This window comes from Saccopteryx bilineata, chromosome 2 (genome assembly GCF_036850765.1).
Source record: "Saccopteryx bilineata isolate mSacBil1 chromosome 2, mSacBil1_pri_phased_curated, whole genome shotgun sequence".
NCBI classification, from domain to species: domain Eukaryota; kingdom Metazoa; phylum Chordata; class Mammalia; order Chiroptera; family Emballonuridae; genus Saccopteryx; species Saccopteryx bilineata.
In genome coordinates, this window is record NC_089491.1 from 24,042,909 (window position 1) to 24,066,117 (window position 23,209).

Sequence of the window (23,209 nt, forward strand, 5' to 3'; positions counted from 1 at the left end):
AAAAAAAAATTCAAAATGCCTAGAAATATTAGGATATTTAAGTGCACACCTTAGTTTCTTCAAAACCAGTCAATTTCTTTCAACCCAAAGTCTTGAGAGGACTATGTTACCTAAATATGGCAGCCTGGTGCAGGCCAGGGGGCCCCAGTGCATGCTGGGAAGCCTGCTGCATTCCAGCACGGAGAGCAGATGTGTCCCAGCGCCGGGGAGGCCTCTGTGCGTCTTCTCTTCCAGTGCCAGCCATTCCTTCGCACAGAAGAGCTCCTTGACTGCCAGGCAGTATTCTCTAAAATATTTTATGAAGAACAAAACTTGATGAGTCATGGCATGTCACAGCCAAATCTGTGGCAGCGCCTACATTCTGTATTTTCAAAAGATCATCATAGCACAGTGGTTCTTGCAAAAGGGTTTTGAAAGGACTGTTTTATGGTAACTAGTGGGAGACTTTAATGAAATGGATTATCCGGTGAGGCAAACTGATACCTGGTTTTGTTTTTAGAACATAATTAGTGTTGTTTTCTAAAACTAAGATGACACGTAATGTATGAAAATAAGAACTTCTGAATTCAAAAGGTATTAGGTTAGGAATCTGGAATTCGTCTTCTTTCAACTTTATATGAAAATAACTACAAAGGTACAGAAACAAGGTGCATGGAGATTTAAAACATACTAAAAGTCATGGATCACTGTCAGTCAATTTCCAGCCTGGGAGATTTTCCTGTAATCGCAGGGCTGATGGGCAGGGCCTGGGTAACACGGTCCTCAACTCTGCATGTTTGTCTTCCAAAACAAGACAGGCCCACCTTCCTGGCAAATTCTAGGAGGGCACGGGGGTCCTTCCCCAGCCCTAGCTTTGGAGGAGCTCAGGCCTGGCCCGTTGCTGTGAGCGCTTCCTTACTTCTCTCCCCCACACCCAGTATGAGACAAGACTGTCAGCACTTAAATTAGAATGTTGGGTGGAGTGTATTTTAAAATATATAGTACAATATAAAATAACATTCTGAATGCTCATCATGATCTCATATTTGTTGGCAAATAATGCTGAAACACTTGAAATATAGTTTTATTTTCCCTTCTCTACTGTGGCTTACTAATGAGGTCCATGCTAGTTTAGGGTTTTTTTTTATTTCATAGAAATCAGGGATATTTATGAATATGATAATGTGAACAGTAACAAGGGCAATAGACTATTATACCTTTTATGATATTTTCTAGAAGCTCAGAGCCCTTGTATTATAAGATATCATCAATGATTTACACCGTGGGAATTTTATCCAATTAATTACCTTTAATTTTGGACAAAAGCTAGTTTTTGCCTTTATTAATGCCCATGGCAATTCTTCTTTTGAGAATTCTTCCTGTTTGCAGTCAAATACATTTTCCCACTTACTTATCTTTAATTTTACCTGCAGATGGGGATAGGAGCAGGTACCGCACCGGGGTTGCATTCTCGAAAGACGTGGTTACACAGCAAGGCCTCCGCAGCCGGCCGGCAGAGTGGACTCACTGCCTTCAGTTCATTCGAGGCAGTGTGGACAAGCAGTTCATGGGCCTCCTCAGGGTCCGCGTAGGAGTTGTTGAAGAAAACCAGGGCATTGTTTGCCAGGACAGCATTACACAGCTCCCCTCTGTACTGGGCGCAGTAGCCTCTGTTGTCTTTCTGTGGTTTACTGAAAGAAGCAATGAACAACATTTCCCATCACATGCTATTTCATTCAGCCTGCTTTTTTTCTTTTCAGTTTCCACATCTGCATCACAGCAATAGGAGAAAATTGCACTAGCCAATTGGTTGAAATGCTCCATAAGAATAGTGTCTTTGTTTCCACCTGCAATAATAGCACCTTCGCTACTTCAGAAGGCTATTATGAGGATCAAATGTGATAACAGATATAGAAAGCTTTAGAAACTATGGGTATCTTTATTATTTACATTATAATAGAATTCAGCCTGACATGCTTCTTACTAATAAACTGACATAGGCAAACAAATACATCAACAAACAAAAAAACATATTCATCATGATGATTAACAAATAATTGAATGTAATAAACACATCGATCCAAAGCTTTACAAACAGGTTATTTATGTGTTAGGATAGTTAGGTACTTGGATTTTGTAGCACATACATCTTTGTGACCCTTTTCATACTCAGATTCTCCCACTCATACATCTTCCCAGCATTCCATTAAAGACTAAAAAAAAAAAAAGCCACATAAGTGGGGAGAAAGCATAGGATGTAGCTCTCAGGGAAGTTAACTGGCATCTTTAGCTTTGCTACTTTCTCATTACATGTCTTGGGGAAAGACATATGGTCACTCAGAGCCCCAATGTCCTCATCTGTAGAGTGATGTAGGTAATCATTCTGAACTCAGATTATTGTGTGTTAATTTGTAATATATGTGAAGAAAAACTAAACTCTATAAAGCTAGCACAAAAATAAATTAAAAGATTATCTTCTATGACAACTGAAGGGAATGACAGGGTGGATAGAAAATGCTGCTGGTACTCCCTTCATGTATCCACTTCCTTCTTAATGGGATGCTGGGAATTATAATAATAATTTCTAGACTCACCTGACACATATTTATTGAGCACTTATGTGATGTCACTGTGATGATCTCAATATATTTTTATGCCTTTCATCAGATCTTTATCTTTAATAATGACATATAACTTGAGTTTATCTCCTTTAATTTGTATAACTGTTGGAAGTTAGCATTTTATTATCTTTATATAAAGGTGCTTAAGATAACAAAATTAAACAAATTGGAACTTGTGGCAAAATTTTAAATTGTTAAGAAAACCTAATTGAATTAGGAAAATTGCTACTTTAATGGAAAACCACAATTGGCTAGTTTTTAAAGCAAATCTATTAAATGAGATACAACTCCTTCAGGTAAAACAATGAACTTCTAAGAAACAATATGCTTTAGCCCTGGCCGGTTGGCTCAGTGGTAGAGCATCGGCCTGGCGTGCAGAAGTCCCGGGTTCGATTCCAGCCAGGGCACACAGGAGAAGCGCCCATCTGCTTCTCCACCCCTCCCCCTCTCCTTCCTCTCTGTCTTTCTCTTCCCCTCCCGCAGCCAAGGATCCATTGGAGCAAAGATGGCCCGGGCGCTGGGGATAAGCTCCTTGGCCTCTGCCCCAGGCGCTGGAGTGGCTCTGGTCGCAACAGAGCAAGGCCCGGAGGGGCAGAGTATCGCCCCCTGGTGGGTAGAGCGTCGCCCCCTGGTGGGCGTGCCAGGTGGATCCTGGTTGGGCGCATGCGGGAGTCTGTCTGACTGTCTCTCCCGGTTTCTAGCTTCAGAAAAATACAAAAAAAAAAAAAAAAAAAGAAACAATATGCTTTAAAATAATGTTTTGTAATGTAGAATTTTCCTCTCATTCATACTTGTCTTTTTCTAGTTAGCCAACATAAAACTGACTGCATTATTTGTAGTTTGTTGGGGTTTTTTTTTTAAACAAAAGACTTGAATAAGAAAACACAAAACTCCTATAAAAACTAGGGTGATGGGAAATGTGGCGTACGGAAGACCCACTCCCCGGCGCTGCTCGTGGGGGGCCCAAGTCCTTCTGATCGAGGCCCCCCCCAAAAAAACAAACAAACTAGGGTGAGGTCAGGTTCGGAAAACAGAGAAATAGCTAGGACCCTACATCTTAGGGAAGGAACTTGGTCTAAGCAAACACTAGGAAGGTTTGAGAGAAGCACAGGTGCTGTGTTTAAGAAACAGACTAATAATACCTAGTAACCAGAAATAGCTCAAACTGGTTTACCAGTGGTCTCACATATTAATATCTCAGTAAAAAGGGAGGTTGGGTAAGCACAGGTGTGACTTTTCTCTTCACAGAAAAATACTGTATCATGTAAAAGTTAAATATCTCCCCCAGTGACTCTGAGCTGAGAAGGGTTCATCCAGGTTCTGTTGCCACATGTTAACTACTGAATGTCTCTGTTCTTTATTTTTCTGTAATTTTTCAATTAAAAGTGTTCATAATTTTGCCCTTGATTACACAAACAACATTTTTTTAGAGAACGGTGGAAACTAAGAAAAAAAAAGAAAATAAAAATAAATGAAAATAGCCTCAGAGATAAGGGTTATTAATAATGAATTAATCTCTCACTTTGGATTTCTGTTGCTTCCCCTAACAAGCACTGATTTTTTTTTTTGTATAGCTTCAGTTGACTTAATAGTATTGAGTTTTTATTTATTTTTGAGCATTAGCTACACAATACAAAAAAAAAAAAATAACAGCCTAGGTTTTAAATAGAAATTAGATCTTTGTTGTAATTTTGGTTTTTCTTTCTGTCAGCCTGAAAATAACTAGCTTGTGAAAACCCTTTGCATCTAGGAAAAACCATAAAATATGGTACAAAGCCTATGGTTCTTATTAATTTTCTACATCTCTGTGGTATTTCTGGGAGCATTAAAGACTTTGAGTTGGTTGTATATCTATACTAGGATTAGTTCCACAAGGTAGGAAATAATATAATAATATACAGGACCAGATATATAAATAATATACAAACATATATACATATGTGTGTGTGTATAAAATAATTGGAGAGAGATAGAAAAACTGACCATAGTTTCAGATAGTTGGAACAACTTCCTTTTCCTTTTCCTCTTTTCTTTTGAAGGCTTATAAACCTTAAATTTTGTGCAGTTAACAAATTTTAGAGGCAAAACACAAAGGTAAATTGGGCTATTTTGTTCCTCAACCTCCTAACCCTATCACTTAAAATGTAAAAGGAGCTCATAGTAAAAATTGGGGACAAGATAACTGCAAAGACTTTCCGTTGGTGTCCCCTGTTGTCCTTTGCAAGCGAGGAGACCCCTCCCCATTCCAGCAGGCAGTTCTTAGGACACCGAGGGAGCAACCCCAGAAGCAGCTGGTCCTGTTGTTCCCTGGAACAGTGGGGTAGAGGTCAGAGGGATCCGTTCACAGAATGCTAGCTATTTTGGAATGACCTGCCGGACCATCTCCAAAAATGCTAGCTAATGTTGCACATGGGACCAGTCCCTCGCATGCCTCCTGACAAACTAAACCTGGCTGATCTTTATTTTCTGTAAAGTTTCTCTTTGTAGAAACAACAGCAGATATTTGATCCCAGGTCCCCCTTTTAATTTCTTTACAACAGAAAACTCTCCTTGGTCAAACGGATTATTTAAAGGAGTCACACTACACCTTTTACTCTTAACTCTCTTGGCTTTAACATGTATGAATCATATTTTTAAAAGTGATCGTGCAGTTTCTATGAGGGAGCCCTCCACTCCTTTTGAACATGTAATGCTTGGTCCATGCAGATGACCAGCTGTGTTTGTTTGAGATAAGGCTACCCCACTACTCCAGTGGAAGTTCCACACCTCCTTCTGCCCTCCTTAGGGTTGGCCCACCTGTGTCTCTTCTCTGATAAGGAAAAATCTTCCTTCCTTACATATCAACTGTCTGGTCACCCATTGTACTTTCCCAACAAGCATGCTGACCAGGGTTCTACACCACTTCCAATCTCCAAAGCAAACTGGAGTTCTTTATTCTTTCCTGCCTAGTATCTTTGTATATGATTCATTCTCTCAGGCAGGGTCAACCAATACAACCTACAGGGCACATGCAGCCTGCTGTCTGTTTTTATACCATCTTCGAGCTAAGATTGATGTTTACATTTCTAAATGGTTGAAAAAAGTCAGAAGTAAAAATGATAAACAATTCCAATGCCATGTCCAATCGTTATGAATTGTCAATGCTGTTTTTGCCCTGAGACAGCCAAGTTGAGCAGTAGCAACAGAGACCGTATGGTCCACAGAGCCAAATATATTTCATATCCGGCCCTTTACAGAAAATGTTTGCCAACCCGTGCTCTAGGACATAGATCAAATATCATATTCCTGAAACGTCAAACCCAATGTCCTAAGTAGAAGGACATAGCCTCCTCTGAGAAATACTTCTTATGTTTCTTCTGACTAAAATTACTGCCTATTGCTTGTGTAAAACAGAATGATATTAATATAAACTTAAAGTTTTTTCAAAATTTTAAAATTTATTATATATTAGCCAAATATATGCACTACTTATGTTTTATATATTTGTACATATATTGGTTATAATTACTATATATAAGTATAGTAATAGTATTGTATATATTATACATAGTATATAATTATTAACATATTCATGTATTCTGCATTTTAGCATGATATAAATATTTGCTTATGACATTATGTTTTCAAAACATACCCTTCAAATCACATCAATTTATCTTATTGGTAGATATTGAAATTGCTCATATATTTTACTAATATATAAAAAGTTGTTTTAAATTTTCTTGTTCATACACTTATTATTTCCTTAACATAAATTACCGAAAGTGGATCTATCCAGTTAATAGATACAACTGTTTTAAGTTTCTCAATAAAAATTGCCAAATGCTCTCTAGAAAGGTTATTGCAATTTTCTTTCTACCAACAGAGTTTGAGAGTGCTATATTATCACAAGTGAAAAATGGTATGGGATTTTATTTAATTAGCATTTATTTGACTACTCATGAGTTTAAAGTTTTTTATTTGTATTTATGTGCATGTGAATGATCTATTTCTGTGCTTGAGTCTTTGGAATTTGTGTATGCTTCCATTATTAATTATGTTGTCTTGTGATTAATATCTCTGTGTGTATATGTTGTGTTTCTCCTAGTAAAGTGTATATTTCTTGGGGGCAGGGAATGTGTATACATTGTTTTGTTTCTCTGCTTTCTTATATAGTGCCAGGAATAGACTGAGTGGTTTAAATATGCCTAGAGAGAACAGGTGTGCTGAATGATGTGTGGAGGAAAGATGGCATCTCTTCTGTTGGTGGCCTGCATTTTAGTTTAACTTTCTCCATGTTTAAGTTGTATGTCACTTCTTCAGCCATTCTTTTTCACTGTAGAATCCATAAAAGTCAGGACTCCATCTCTTAGAACTGTGATAAATGAATACATCAATATGAATTGGGACAAGAGAAAGAAATAACCAAATTTTCTTATGCAATGCGTTCTTTCATTCCATGGACTTAGAAGCAGTGGTTGGGGGTTTAGGTCCTGTAGTGTGACTGTGCTGTCTGGGTTGGTATAGTTGTTACTAATCTAAGTTCTGGCATCTGTCTACCTGAGATCAGATTGAGGCTTTGTAGTTTGCTGTATAGTCCTGGAAATTCCTGGGGCATCAGCTTCCACATAAAATAATATGTTCTTATAATAATAGTTCTTGTGCCCCGGCCAAATGGCTCAGTGGTAGAGCATCAGCCCGCGTGTGTATGTCCTGGGTTCGATTTCTGGTCAGGGTACACAGGAGAGGTTCCCATCTGCTCCTCTATCCCTTCCCCTCTCGCTTCTCTCTCTATAGTTCTTTCTTCTCCTCCCCTCCTGGAGCCAGGGCTCCATTGGAGAGAGTTGGCCCTGGGTGGAACCTGGTTGGGGCCCATGCTGGAGTCTGTTTCTGCCTTCTCTCCTCTCACTGAATTAAAAAAAAATTGTTCTTGCCCCATAAAGTTGCTAAAATGTAGGTATAAGAAGCAGTGATCAGCCTGACCTGTGGTGGTGCAGTGGGTAAAGCATCGACCTGGAATGCTGAGGTTGCTGGTTTGAAACCCTGGGCTTGCCTGATTAAGGCACATATAGGAGTCGATGCTTTCTGCTCCTCCCCCCATCTCTCTCTCTCTCTCTCTCTCTCCCCTCTCTCTAAAATGAATAAAATATTTTTTCAAAAAAATAATTTAAAAGAAAAGAAAAGCAGTGATCATAAATGTACCACAAAACTTAGCTGTTATCATTATTACTATTTTTAATTATTCTCAATCTCAGTTTCATCATTTGTAAAATTAGATAAAAGTAGTTACCACACTTCATAGAGTTTTTATGAACATCAATTTTACTGCAAACAAAACACTGTAAATTGCCGGATGTTATATTTCAAGGTGATACTTTCTCATCTACAGGATAAAGCAATGAGGGAGAGCTTGGGAGTCAGTTCTAGGTTCCTTCTCCAAGCCTATAATTTACTAGCTGTGTAAGTCACTGCAACTCTCCAGTTCAGAAATAACAACAACAAAAAACCCCACCTCATTTAGTTTCTTTTCTGTACAATAGGGATAATAACAATACCTATTTCATAGGGATTTCCTGAGGATAACTTTAAATAATGCATGTAAAGCCCTAAAAACAGTGCTTGATACATCATAATTATTCAATAGATGTTACCTATCTTCATTTTCATCATCATCTTTTAAGTGTATTAAAAGGATTTGAAATTAGAAAGTTTCTGAAAGATTACCCGTGCTCATCAAATAGACAATGGAGGGCATGTCAAACAAAAATTAAAACACAACAAAACAAAACATTTATGTAATAACAATATCTTACCTCCATTCTTTTACCAGGAAAGGAAGTTCCCACAGGTAATCAAGGTAAAGGGAAAAAGAAGCCAAAGTTAGTATATTTTCATTTTATGGTTTGTAAGAGATAGCTTTCATACCTCTAATCTCTGAGTTTCTGAAAAGTTCTCTGCTTCCTCTAGGAGGGCGGATAGCACATTAACCGGCAGGTTTGGACAAGGAGATTAAGAAAACATTGAGTATCTCCAGGAACTGAACTCTTTTCCAGTCAAAGCAACCATGGGCGCCATCAGCCCAGGCAGTGCTATAGCTCAGAATATCTCTCCATTAGCCACCCAGAGAATGTGAGGGCGATCTGGCTGCGACATCTGTCACCCCCTTGATCGCCAGGGTTGATTTGGCTGATCTAGCTGGCTAGGCGGGTGTCCCCTTCCTGCCTCACCGCTCCATGTGCATCCCTCCCGAAGCTGCGCGCTCGGTAGAAGAGGATGACCTTCCCCGACAGAGGAGAGGACCGTTCTTTGGTCAAGGGTATTCGAGTAGCTGTGCTCTCCTGCTAGAACCTCCAAACAAGTCTCAAGCCACCCAGGGACCTTGCATCAAGAAAGCAAGATGTGTTGGTTAAGGAAGAAGAGACGAGAGGAAAAGGGTGGAGAAGAGAGGAGACAGCTAGCTGTGATTCCCACAGACCCACTAACTTCACAGGCGTGAAGCCTCACAGGGTCCTGAGCTTAGAAGGACCACCTGCTTAGTTTAATGCACTGCTGTCACGGACCCCACATTTTTATTTTGCACCGGGCTCCATAAATACCCACATAATGGGCACTGAAAAAACTGCCCCTCACCTTAGGTGGATTATTGGGGCTCCCAGCAGAAATGGCCCCAATTTAAACTCTGCCGGGGCAGGAAGACCCTTGCAAGGGTGTAATTGACCAGCATTTCTGAAAGATTCTGTCTCTTTTTGTATAGGAAATCTAAAACTTCACACGCTTCACCAACCACTTTGTAATCTATTTCCTCTTGTCCCCAACTTACATTATAAAACGTAAGAAGTAACACGTATGCTTTGGTTATATCCAATCTGCCTTAATAGACTTTCTCCTAATGTCGAGGTCTGACTCCTTTTTAAGGTTCCAGGTCCATTTGGTTGTTTTTCTTTTGTCGTTGTTTAAGAATTCTAAAGCGAATTCCTCTGAGAAGTCTATGTTCTTGGAAAACCCTGTAAACTAGTAGTTTGTCTTTCTAATCATTCCTTTTGGCATTTGTGAGGGCTAGTGATTGTGAGGTTTGTGGAACCCTGAGTATGTGAATCTTCTGTCTTTATGGACATTTTATGAAATGAGCCTGACGACGAGGCTCAGAAGCCAGCCTACATGAGGCACCACCATGACCCAAGCCTCATGACAATTCCACCCCTGTACAGATAGGACAGATGGAAGGAGACATCAGGCAATTCTGCCAGAGAAAATAATATGTGGGTTAGAGAAGTTAAAGGCAGATTCTAAGAGCAGCTGAGCAGGGAAACCTGTTGAAACCCGAGGAAGCCCAGGCTAGATATGTGAAAGAGGCCTTCATTTATGAGGGGAAGAGGAGGATTCGATACCACAGATATACGCCAATGCCAAAGAGAATCCAGGCATAGTACTTGGGAGGATAGAATAAACTTAGATATGCTTCTATTTCAAAGAAAATTGAGGAAAGAAAAATGAAATTCATTTAAGGGTGCTTGATTATCTCAAGAATATTAAGAGAGTGAGAGGATGCCCTCAGATACTGGGCGTCCATGTAGAAATTTCTAGAAATGTCTCTAAGCACATTTTCTTTGGGAGGAGGGAAGGGGTCAGGGAAGCCATCCAAGAACCTTGCAATCATAAACAAGTGCCTTTATCTCAAACCAAGATATTTTAACATTCCAAAAATTTTCAACAGTCATCAATATTTGTAGTACTTTTTAAATTATCTGGAAAACTCAGTAAAAGTTTGGCTCTCATGAACAACATGCAGCGATTCTAATAAACAAAGGCTGCCTGATTATAAAAAGAATGCTTAGCTCTCGTGCCTGACTGCAGGAACAGCTGGTAGCAATTTAGTGTGGCTACTGGCTGTTACTCATGTATTCTTTCCCTTTTATTAAAAACAAAAACAAAACACCTTTAATCAATATGAAACCAGATAGCCAGCCAGGTGGGTACTGGGAATATCAGGGGAACATTTTGTAGAGTATATGATGGCCTAACCATTCTGCTGTACACCTGAAACTAATACAAAATAATATTGAATGTCAAGTGTAATTGAAAAAGAAAAAAAGAAAACTTATAAAGCCATTGTGAAATGCTCGGGAATGTTGATTGACTGTTTAGTTGATAAGAACTCTCTAACGATCATGGCTGAGAGCTGTGTCCCTGATACATTATCACTTGTCTCACAGTTGAGAAGATTAGGGACACCTTGGGAGTATGACTCTCAGATTCTCAGACGTGAGAGAGCGTGTCACATGGGAGTGCATTCAATCAACTATATTGATTATGAAATGTAATTCAAAGTTCTGTTTATTTTCTGTCCTGTGTGAAATATCAACTCTTTCAAAATATAGAAAATAAAACTACAGTAGTCCTCCTTTATCCACAGTTTTGCTTTCTGCACTTTTAGTCACCTGCGGTCAACCACAGTCTGAAAACATTAAGTGGGAAATTGCAGATATAAACAGTTCATGAGTTTTTCATTGTGTGCGGGTCTAAAATCTCGCGACATTCTGCTCCATTTTGCCAGGATGTGAATCATCCCTTTCTTCAGCGTCTCCACGCTGTAGACGCCCCCTGCCTGTTAGTCATGGAGTAGCCACCTTGCTTGTCAGATCCAGGGTTGCGATGTCGCAGTGCTTGTGTTCAAGTCACCCATATTTTACTTAATAATGGCCCCAAAGCGCAAGAATAGTGATGCTGACAATTCGGATATGCCAAAGAGAGGCTGAAAAGTGCTTCCTTTCAGTGAAAAGCTGAGGAATCTCACATCCTATCATCTCAAGAAGAGTGAGTACAGTACAGTAAGATATTTTGAAAGCAAGTAATTACATTCATACAATTTTTATTACAGCATATGGTTATACTTATTCTATTTTATTATTAGTTATTATTGCTAATCTACTGTGGCTAACTTATAAATTAGACTTTAGCTTAGGTAGGTATGTATAGGGAAAAAACATAGTATATATAGGGTTCAGTACTATCTGAGGTTTTAGGCATCCACTGGGGGTCTTAGAACACATCCCTGGAGGAAAAGGGGAAACTATTTGATAAGATGGGCTATTTGAGGATGGAGAACTCCAATACTACCACATTGTATTTCTCCCTACTGCCCATTTTTGGTCATGTTACATATATTCATTCAAGTTTTAAATTTAGTAACAAGAAGCTCCAGACCCTGGGGTCAGTATAAAGAAGAGGCATTGCAGAAGGTGGGAGTGTTGGTAGAATGGGGAATAACTCATATTAGAGAAGAAGTGTGACCACAGACTCATTCCTGTTCCCTGAGACTTCATAATCATAAGCAGAACTTTGGACATAACTCTCCCATGAAGGATCTATTAATACCATTGTGAATAGTAAATACAAATATGTATTTTCCTCTCCTGAATCCCTGTGTCTATTTTCCACCTAGCTTTATTGAGATGTAACTGACATAACATTTTATAAGTTAAAGATATACAGTGTGGTGATTTGATACATTTAAATATTGCAAAATGAATACAACCATAGATAGCTAACACCTCCATCATATAACATAATTACCACTTCTCCCTTTTTTATTTTTTAATTAAGTGAGAGGGGGAGAGGTAGACTCCTGCATGCACACTGTGACCCACACAGTGCCCCCCGCCTGGGGCCAATGCTCTGCCATTGGGGGTCCTGCTCCCAACAGAGCTATTTTTAGCTCCTAAGGTGTAGGCTCCATGGAGCCATGCTCAACCTCCAGGGCTGATACACTTGAACCAATAGAGCCATGGCTGCAGGAGGAGAAGAGAGAGAGAGAGAAAAGGGAAAGGGGGAGGGGTAGAGAAGCACATGGTTGCTTCTCCTGTGTGCGCTGACCGGGAATCAAACCTGAGACTTCCACACGCTGGGTTGACACTCTACCACTGAGCCAACTGGCCAGGGCCACTTCTCTTTTTTTGGTGAGAACATCTAAGATCTACTCTTTTAGCTACTTTCAAGTATGTAATACAGTATTGTTAACTATAATCACCATGCTGTACATTAGATTCCCAAAACTCAATTCATTTTATAACTGGAGTTTTGTACCCTTTGATCAACAACTTTCTATTACCTCCACTCCACAGCCCCTGGTCACCACTACTGTACTCTATGTTTCTGTGGGTTAAGCTTTCTTAGATTCCACATATAAGACCATACAGTATTTGTCTTTCTCTATCTGACTTATTTCACTTTGCATACTGCCCTCATGTTTTATCCATGTGTTGTTGCAAATGTCAAGATTTTATTCTTTCTTATGGCTGGATGATATTTCATCGTGTGTATATGCCACATCTACTTTATCCATTTGTTCACTGACAGACACTTAGGTTGTTTTCATATCTTGGCTATTATGAACAATGCTGCAATAAACATGAGATTGTAAATATCTCTTCAATATCCTATTTTATTTTCCTTTAGCTATAAATCCAGAAGTGGGATTGCTGGATGATATGGTAGTTTATATTTAATTTCTTGAAGAATAATTTACTTTTAATTTCTTTTCCATAGTGGGTAAACATATTTGCATTTTCACCAACAGTGCTCAAGAAATCCCCTTTTCCCACATCCTTGCCAACACTTGTTAACTCTTTTTTAAATGACAGTCACTCTAACGAGTATGAGATGATATTGCATTGTGGTTTTAATTTGCATTTCCCTGATGATTACTGATGTGGAGTGCCTTTTCACATGTGAAATAAAAGTCTATTCAGATTCTCTGCCCATTTTTAAATCATATTGTTTGTGTTTTTGCTTTTTTGAGTTGTATAACTTTTTAAAAATATATATTTTGAATATTAAGTCCTTACCAGATACATGATTTGCAAGTATTTTCTCCCATTCCCTAGGTTGCCTTTTCATTTTGTTGATGATTTCTTTGCTATGCAAAAACTTTTTACTTTGAAATAGTCCCACTTGTTTATTTTGCTTTCCATGTCCTATTAAAATCAGTGATGAAAATGATGTCAACAAAGTTGCCACTTATGTTATCTTTTAGGAGTTTCATGTTTTCAGGTCTTATGTGTAAATCTTAAATCCATTCCAAGTTAATTTTTGTGAATGGTATAAAATAGGGGTTTAGTTTCATTCTTCTGCATGTTGTTATTCAGTTGTCCCAACACCATTTATTGAAGAGGCTGTTCTCCACCCATTGCATATTCTTGGCACCTTTTCATAAATTAATTGACCATATGCATGTGTTTGCTTTTGGGCTCTTGATTCAGTTTCATTTGGTCTACCTGTCTGTTTTTAATGACAGTTCTGTACTGTCTTGATTACTATACTATCATTTTATCGTATAATTTGAAATCAGAAAATATGATGTCTTCATAATTGTTATTCCTTCTCAGGATTGCTTTGACTGTTCAGGATCTTTTGTGGTTCCATACAAATTTTAGGATTGTTTGTTCAATTTCTGTGAAAAATGCCAGATTGCCTTGAATCTGTAAATTGCTTTAAATAGTATGAACATTTTTACAATGTTAATTCTTCTGACCCATGAACACAGAATATCTTTCCATTTATTTGTGTCTTCAATTTATTTAACCAAAATCTTAGAATTTTTTAAGTATAGATCTTTCATGTCCTTGGTTAAATTTACCCCTAAGTATTTTAATGTTTTTGATGTAAATGTGATGTTCTTTATTCTTTTTAAATTTTTTTTTTTTTTTTCATTTTTCTGAAGCTGGAAACAGGGAGAGACAGTCAGACAGACTCCCGCATGCGCCCGACCGGGATCCACCCAGCACGCCCACCAGGGGCGATGCTCTGCCCACCAGGGGGCGATGCTCTGCCCATCCTGGGCGTCGCCATGTTGCGACCAGAGCCACTCTAGCGCCTGGGGCAGAGGCCACAGAGCCATCCCCAGCGCCCGGGCCATCCTTGCTCCAATGGAGCCTTGGCTGCGGGAGGGGAAGAGAGAGACAGAGAGGAAGGAGAGGGGGAGGGGTGGAGAAGCAAATGGGCGCTTCTCCTGTGTGCCCTGGCGGGGAATCGAACCCGGGTCCTCCGCACGCTAGGCCGACGCTCTACCGCTGAGCCAACCGGCCAGGGCAAAATTTTTTGTTCTTAATGTATAGAAACATAACTGATTTATGTATGTTGATTTTGTATGTTGCAATTTTTTGAATTATTTATTCTAATATTTGTTGGTGGTCTTTAGGATTGTCTATACATTAAATCATATCATTTGCAAACAAAGACAATTTTACTTCTTCCTTTTCTGTTTCGATGCCTTTTTTTATTGCCTTATCACTCTGGCTAGGACTTCCAATACTATGCTGAAGAGGAGTGATGAGAGTGGGTACTAATGTTTTGTTCCTGATCTTAGAGAAAAAGCTTTCAACCTTTCCTGATTTATTATGCTGTTGGTTGTGAGTTTGTCATATATGGCTCATATTGCATTGAAGTATGTTACTTCTATACCCAATTTGTTGAACATTTTTTATCATAAAAGGATATTGTATTTTGTTAAATGCATTTTCTGCATTTATTGAGAAGATCATATAATTTTTATCTTGCATTCTATTAATGTGGTATATCATATTTATTGATTTGCATATGTTGGGCCATTCTTGCATCCCTGGGGTAAATCTCACTTGACCATGGTGTATGCTCCTTTTAACATGCTATTGAATTCAGTTTACTAATATTTTGTTCAGAGTTTTTTCATCCATGTTTATCAGGGATAGCGGTCTGAAGTTTTCTTTTCCTGTAGTGTCCTTATCTGACCTTGGTATCTGAATAATGCTGGCCTAGTCAAATGATTTTGAGAGTGTTCCCTCCTGTTCAGATTTTTGGAAGAGTTTGAGAAGGATTGGTGTTAATTCTTCTTTAAATGTTTGGTGAGATGCCTGTGTCTATTTTGATGGCCTCTGGCTCTTCCAGAACTATGCTTGTTGGAGGGATCATGGGCTGTCTCTAGAGTCTTGCTGGTCTCTGCTACAGGGCTGAGGATTCTAATGACAAAGAGAAGGCATCTTGCCAAATATCCTGTGTCCTGGTGAGTTTAAATTGCAATTTGAACCTTTTGGGTTTGTGACTGGAGGGGAAATGCAACTTCCTGGTTCATAGGGAGAAGTTCCAAAAGTTTTTCTGACTCCTTTTGATGACTAACAGCAAATGTAAATGAGTCAGAAAGAAGTATATCACATTTCTCAAATAATGCATAAGGATTTGGGCAAACACATGGAAGAGTTTTGGGAAAATGAAGGCTGATCTTTATTTTTTCTTTCTTGTCCTTAAACACTAGAGGTATCATTAGACTTCATCCTAAGCGCTAGACCAGATTTTTTCCATTTCCAGTTTTCCCTGCTGGGATGAGTAAATAAACAGAGTAAAAGCTTCAAAGTGAAACACAAAGAATGTGACAAAGGGGGCTGTTGACTACAGAACTCTAGGGAAGGATGGAGTTGACTGAAATGAGAGAAAGAAGAGTTTGGGGTAAGGAAGCCTTGCCAGAATGTCAAGGGGAGGCCCCACACCTGACTCAAAGCTCTAGACCTCTGGCCCCATCAGAGGCCAAAGGAGGGAGGGGCCAAAAGCAGCACAGAGAAAGCAGATGCTACATTCAAGCTCTGGAAGATCTGGAGAGCATGAATGAGACCATGCTTCCTTGAGATAATTCTGAATTAGAATGACTCAGCAAATTCCTTTTTCACCCGAGTGGCCTCACTTCTCTGGAACAGGGAGCACCCTCGAGTTGAAAGGTGGTGTCCTCACTGATGGTAGAGAGACCTTTCTGAGACATCTAACAGGTTTAATTGAAAAGAACAAGTCACCATGATGAAGAGAAAATGGCAGGTGTCTCTTGGTGTTCAGAGGTCTTATTCCATCATATCATTGAGACACCCTCATTGGATCTTCCTGGGGAAATTTTAGGAAAATTAGGAAAGCTTCAATTCTCCTCAAAGTAAGTGAGACCCAACATGGAAAATGGATCAGAGGCTGAACTAAGGGTCTTGTGTCTTTTTATAAGTTAGCAACTTGAGGGAGTTCCTCTTTGCTCATCTTTTTCTTTCTTTCTTTCTTTCTTTTTTTTTTGAGAGAGAAAGAGAGAGATAGAAAGGTGTGTGTATGTGGCAAGGGAGGAGTGGGAAGCATCAACTCACAGTTGCTTCTTCTATGTGCCTTGACAGGGCAAGCCTGTAGTTTCGAACTGGTGACCTCAGTACTCCAGTTTGATGCTTTTCCTCTTTGTTCCTCTCAATAACTCCCCCCTCCTCGTGTGCAGGGGGATTTAGATTTTTGGTTCAAGTACAGTACCTCACACTTGTTCAACATGCATTTTCAGGCTTATTACCTTAAATTCAAGTCACTGCTGGTTCCATTGCTCCTAATGAGGTCTTTGTTCCTCATCTACATTCAACTTTGTTGCTGCAGCAGATTTCAAGCCGTCTCTGCTACTGTGTCTAGCCATTAATTGCTCCCACCATCTCTTTCCTTACATATATTTTATTGATATATTTCCGGAGCTGCTGTTGCCAACTGCCCCCATCCTTATTCTGGTCTGTTCTCAACATTGGCCACTCTGCCCTGCACCCGGGGACATTGCCTATCTATGCTGCCTGCCCATACCTTCAGGCTCTTTCTACCATCTGAAAATATCATCATTTGGGATTAGATTACAGCTTCCTCTGTTAGTATATTTCATTTATTAATGGAGTTGAATCAGGTCCTCATTTGGGCTAGGACAAGAATGAAGAGGCAAGGTTACTGTAGATAAGTTGGTGACAGTCATGCTCTGAAGTCTTTTCAGCATCAGGAAATCATGTCCGTGTGCTGAATCTGCCTTTGCAGGGCAAATATACCCACTTTATTAGGTTCTCCTCCTTACTGGTCATACCGCTGTCTTTTTTGTACTTACAATGGGTGGACCATGAAGGTTACTACACAAAGGGGAAGTCTGTGACCAGTGCTCCTAGCTTTTTATGTTATGAAAAGGAGGGAAGTAGGGAGATTAAGAATTCAGGTACACATTTTATAGATTCTCTGGACCAAAATATTAGAAGAAAGGTAAATTGATAAATTAAGGAAAAAGCCAAAAGCTTTTTCCTATACTTTTTATTTGGGACTCTACAAGCAGAAAATCTTAAAGGTCCCTTAACCTGACCTGGGATGGCCACATTAGTGTGAAAAGGGTAGCATGACATGGTTGGGTAGACAGCAGGACTGAGCTAGTAGGTCTGAATTGCTCTTGGATTTTGTGTTACTTGAAAGTGATTCAGAAGTTGCTTCAGGACCCATGAGGGGTGAGAAGGGCTGAGTTGGAATCCAGCATGCCTTCCCTAGTAGGAAAAGACAGGGTGAGCTAGCTACAGGGCCGCTAGAGAATGGCTTGATGATAGATTTGACTGAGAAGAGGGCTGGGCTGCTACAGGAGAAACCTCAAAGGTGCCAAGCCAGCCAGGGAGGTCCTCTGGATTCTAACCAGGAATGAGATCATAAGTGCTCCAGCTGCAGACCTCACTAGAGACGGGGGTGTCCAGAGGATACACTGCATGAAGTCAAGTCCCCTTCTTCCCTGCCAACCAGGGGAGGGATGAAAGGAGGAAGGCAGGAAGAGCCCTGGCAGGGAATTGATCTTTGAATGACTTAATAATTACCTGAAATGAGACTCTTTTAAGATTAACAATAGTATTTCTTCTCTTCTGCCCAGAGGAGGTGTAAATTAAACTAGATTAGATCAGTTTGTTTTCTTTCTCTCTCTCTCAACTTCTCTTGCTTTCTCTACACACACACGCACACACACACACACACACACACACACCCACGCACACACCCACAGATATAAATATATATTTTTAACATTGGGTCTTGATCAAATATCAACTAAAACATAAGTTAATGAGGCTAGAATAATATCAAATAATTAAAAGGCATTAAAATTTTAATTATTTTATCTCCTGAACCTTTTTGTGTTCATATGGGTTTTTTTTTAATTGTTGTTTGACCTGGACTCCTTCCTCAAAATCTTAGCCATACCTCAACTCATCCTTCTACTATATTGCCACAGTCAAACACTTCCAAATTTTATCATTTCTATCCTGATAGGTCCCAAGCATCTCTTCTCTTCTTTCTGTACCAATTGATGCTGTTGTTGTTCAGATCTTTATGACTTTTCTAGACTCCTATAATGGCCTTCTAACTTCTTGCCATGCCTCTCAAACTTTTGATACCCAATGTCTATTAATTTGATAATGGATATATCTAACCATTACACTTGTCTTCTCTAATATAATTAAGCAACATACCATTGATTGAAGAATACATTCCATCTACTTAGGCTCTGCATAACCTGGCCAGAACCCATATTTCAAACTTTTCTTCCACTCTCCCCATCACTCCCAGATCCCATCATGCTGCTTTCTGAATACACTTCCACTTTTTCATCTCATGCTTGTGTCTCCTGCTCCATTCCTTTAACTACAGCCTTTCTTTTTCTGCTGTTGTACTTTGCTTATACTTCTGACATAGAACATAGTCTGTGCCATAATACATATGGCTGATTGACTTCTTTTCTAGATTCAAAGACCCCAAAAGGCAGGGATTTTGTTGTTAACTATCCAATTTGTAAATTAAGTTTGCATCCTGTGCCTAACACAATGGCCTGAATCCAGTGTATGTAATAAATGTATGTAAGAGTACTTTATATTGGCCCTGGTTGGGTAGCTCAGTTGGTTAGAACCTCATCCTGATACACTCAGGTTGCAGTTTTAATTCCTGGTCAGGGCACATGCAAGAAGCAACCAATGAATGCATAAATAAGTGGAACAACAGATCAATGTATCTCTCTCTCTCTCTGTTCATCTCTCTATATCTTTAAAATGAATAATAGAAAAAGAGAGAGTACTTCATAAACAACGAAGTGTTATGTAACTAATAATCATTTTACCAGTTGTTAAATTGAGTTGAATTTACTTTTGTCATTCTCACCCATTTTCTCTGGGAGAAATGATTTCCCATCAGTGGAAATTTTAGAATAACTGATGTGAAGTCTCAAGACAATACAGGCAGATAATATCCTTGGAGAAGGCAGCAGAAAAGAGTCCTCATTTTGGAATCTTCTCTTCCCTTCACGGGCAGGCCTGAGAGGTCCAGCCTTGCCCAAAGCTCCCTATATATTTTTCTGTGGTCTCTATTCACCTCATATTAAAAACCCCAACCATTACTGAATATTTCCCCATCAGGGCAGATCAAAGAAGTGGCACTGCGGTAAGAAATGTCAGGCTCTGGAAAGCTGGCACTGGGCACAGGTTTTACCCGGGCTTGATTTACACTCAGGAACAAGCGTCTCTGCTGACCCTTGAGTGGTAGACAGGCTATGAATATAACATGCTGGGCGTTTCCTGATACAGGGATTATTTTCATTTCTAGGAATTCCACAAATGTTCTCAGAAGCCTTTGGGATATTTACATTTTAAAAATAAACCTTTAAAATCCAACACAAATATCCCAGAACTCGATGTGTCAGCTCTTTTCCTTGAAACACCTGTAAGTCTGCTATCAATTGCATGAAACAGGAAAGGGAAAGACCACAAGATAGATTACATGCTCCTAAGTGAAACTGCCCTCAAGAAATAGCCATGAAATGATTAGCACAACCATGTTAAATACCTGCAGACTTACTCTTTGAGAGCCTTGGGAAATTTGATTAACCCAGACAAAGAAAGGGATGGGAAGGGAAGGGAAGGGGGAAAGAAAAAATAGGAAAGGAAGAAAGAGAGAAGGAAAAAGAGAAAAGATGGAAAATGAAAGAAAAAGAGTGAAAGGAAAAAAAGAAAAGGAGAAAAGAAGGCAAAAAGGGAAAAAGAAAAGAAGGAGAAATGGAGGAAAAGAAAAAGAAGGAAGGAAGGGAGGGAGGGAGGGAGGGAGGGAGGGAGGGAGGAAAAGAGGAGTGGGGGAGGGAGGGAAGGAGGGAGAAGTGAGCCTCTGGAAGCTGTTACCCATCACTTGGGTAGGTATTTGAGGATTTGGTTTTTGAGGCAATAAATCAGCAAAATCAACAAGTATTAGGTCAACCTCTGGAGTGTCCGCATGGATAAAGCAATAGGCCAAAGGGGACTGGAGTAAGATATAAAACAAGGAAGATTTTCCCCACTCTGAGCTATTTGTGGACTAGGGCCAACTCTTCCCCTCTCCTGGAGCAATGCAATTGGGCAGATCCCTCCTACCTGCTATACTGACAGTGGCTGCAGCCTTCGCAGTGCTGAATTTCTCTCCGTGCTTATTAGTTGCTATGCACGTGTAGAGTCCTGGTTTGGTGATAAACAGCTGTAGTCTTGAGTCAATCACTCGATCTTTCACACTTTCTTGAATGGACCCAGAGGAAACCTGGTGGAAAAGGGAAGAAAAAATAAAATTAGGTCAAGGATCTCCTAATATGTTGCATCCATACACTTGAAAGAAAAAGGATTAGCATTGTGATCAAAAGGCATGTGGTAGATTGCAAAATCAGCCAAAAACTTTTCTGCCTCTGTGCCCATGACCTTGCAATGTGACTTTGTAGCTCTTTCCTCCCGAGGTAGTATCTTTCTCCCTGCTTTGGCCTTGTAATATGATTTTGAAAGACACAGAGATTTGTAACATTACTACACATGTGACTTGCTATCTTGTGGCTCTTGGAACCTGTGATCTTCTGTGAACTAGACAGAGCTGGCTTGCTAGAGGATGAGGTGCACATGGCTCAGTTATTCCCACTGTTCCAGCTTGGAGCCAACAATAACCACCTGATACATCAGCAGTCCCCAAACTACGGCCCCGGGCCGCATGCGGCCCCCTGAGGCCATTTATCCGGCCCCCGCCGCTCTTCCGGAAGGGGCACCTCTTTCATTGGTGGACAGTGAAAGGAGCATAGTTCCCATTGAAATTCTGGTCAGTTTGTTGATTTAAATTTACTTGTTCTTTATTTTAAATATTGTATTTGTTCCTGTTTTGTTTTTGTTTTTTTGTTTTTTACTTTAAAATAAGATATGTGCAGTGTGCATAGGGATTTGTTCATAGTTTTTTTTTATAGTCAGGCCCTCCAACGGTCTGAGGGACAGTGAACTGGCCCCTGTGTAAAAAGTTTGGGGATCTCTGTGATATATGATAATGCCATTCTCGACCAACCAGCACCCAGTTAACCTACCTGCCAATCACAGGCGCTAGATTAGCCAAGATCAAGCAGTCCTGGTCTAAATCAACATACTTTTGCAGTGGACCAACAGACCCATGACCATTAATAAATGGTTATTGTTTTAAGCCCCTAAACTTTGGGATGACTATGATACAGTAATAGATAACCAATGCACATAGGAAAGATACACTGTGTGGATCTCTCAAGATGTATTCTCTATCTTTTAAAGATAGAGATAGTTAAAAATAAGAGGTTGTAGAGGCCCTGGCCGGTTTGCTCAGTGGTAGAGCATCGGCCTGGTGTGCGGAAGTCCCGGGTTCGATTCCCGGCCAGGGCACATAGGAGAAGCGCCCATCTGCTTCTCCACCCCTCCCGCTCTCCTTCCTCTCTGTCTCTCTCTTCCCCTCCCACAGCGAGGCTCCATTGGAGCAAAGATGGCCCGGGCGCTGGGGATGGCACCTTGGCCTCTGCCCCAGGCGCTAGAGTGGCTCTGGTTGCGACAGAGCATCGCCCCCTGGTGGGCAGAGCATCGCCCCCTGGCGGGCGTGCTGGGTGGATCCCGGTCAGGCTCATGCGGGAGTCTGTCTGACTGTCTCTCCCCGTTTCCAGCTTCAGAAAAAAAAAATACAAAAAAAAAAGAATAAGAGGTTGTATACTTTTGGATTTTTTTTCATAACTCTGTTCACTTCCCCACAAATACACATCAGGTAGTTGGATGGTTACTAAAGGAATGGCTGTGAAGCCAATTCTGTTTTTGAGGCATGACATACATCACTCCTTACTGCTTAAGTCAGAAAATCACATGTCCTGGAAGAGGCAGGAGACCACTGCAATATCGGCACATAATTGACAGGTTAGTATATGTTGTGCTTGCTTGTTAGTCATCATCATTCCAGCTCTGTGGGAAAGACAGCTGCCCAGCGTATTCTAGTACGGTTGCAGAGTTAGAACTTGTACTCTAATTTGTTTGACCCAAAACCTGTGCTTTTAATCACTTTTACAGTGCCTTCCCCAGTCCTACAAGTAAGAGCAATTGAAGAGTCATTAGAATACAAGAACAGTAACAATAATCTCACCAAATCAACCAACCATGAACGAAACAATTGTCTAACTTAAATATTATTGCTAAAGCGGTGGAGTTTTTTGTTTTTTTAATGGTGATTTACTCTTTTCTTCAGTATTACACTATCTTTTTAATAATTATTCTTTAATTACCACTGCTTATAGGAGGCAGGGAATGCCAGTTTGGGGGAGATTTGAATGGAATGACAACTAAGGAATCAGACTTTGGTTTGCCTTGACATTATTCCCGAGGCGGGCGTCCCATGAACCTGGACAGAGACCTGTCCGTCCAGTAGAAGGGAATGAGAAATTTGGAGCCAGTATATTTCTGTTTTGTCTGAGGAAGATTTTCACAGGAAGACTAGCAAGGGGGAGGGAAGCCCTGGGAGAGACCAGCGTTCTTCCTCTGTAGCCGCGT

The 23,209-nt window shown here is 40.1% G+C and overlaps 1 protein-coding gene across 8 annotated transcripts in view; it reads right to left on the minus strand.

Moving 5' to 3' along the window:
- Window positions 1–23,209, minus strand: part of MUSK (muscle associated receptor tyrosine kinase) — an 86,302-nt gene that overhangs the window by 11,799 nt on the left and 51,294 nt on the right. For 5 of the 8 annotated variants that reach the window (XM_066256539.1, XM_066256535.1, XM_066256540.1 and 2 more), the window contains 4 exons: window positions 20,786–20,945; window positions 8,393–8,399; window positions 1,407–1,670; window positions 111–286 (listed from right to left, as the gene is read on the minus strand). In XM_066256539.1, coding sequence (XP_066112636.1) covers window positions 111–286; window positions 1,407–1,670; window positions 8,393–8,399; window positions 20,786–20,945 — 607 coding nt within the window. Of the gene's footprint in view, window positions 1–110; window positions 287–1,406; window positions 1,671–8,392; window positions 8,400–12,330; window positions 12,347–15,798; window positions 15,827–17,914; window positions 17,923–20,785; window positions 20,946–23,209 lie in introns of all 8 variants that reach the window. The other 3 variants (XM_066256541.1, XM_066256542.1, XM_066256537.1) reach the window with 2 other exon arrangements.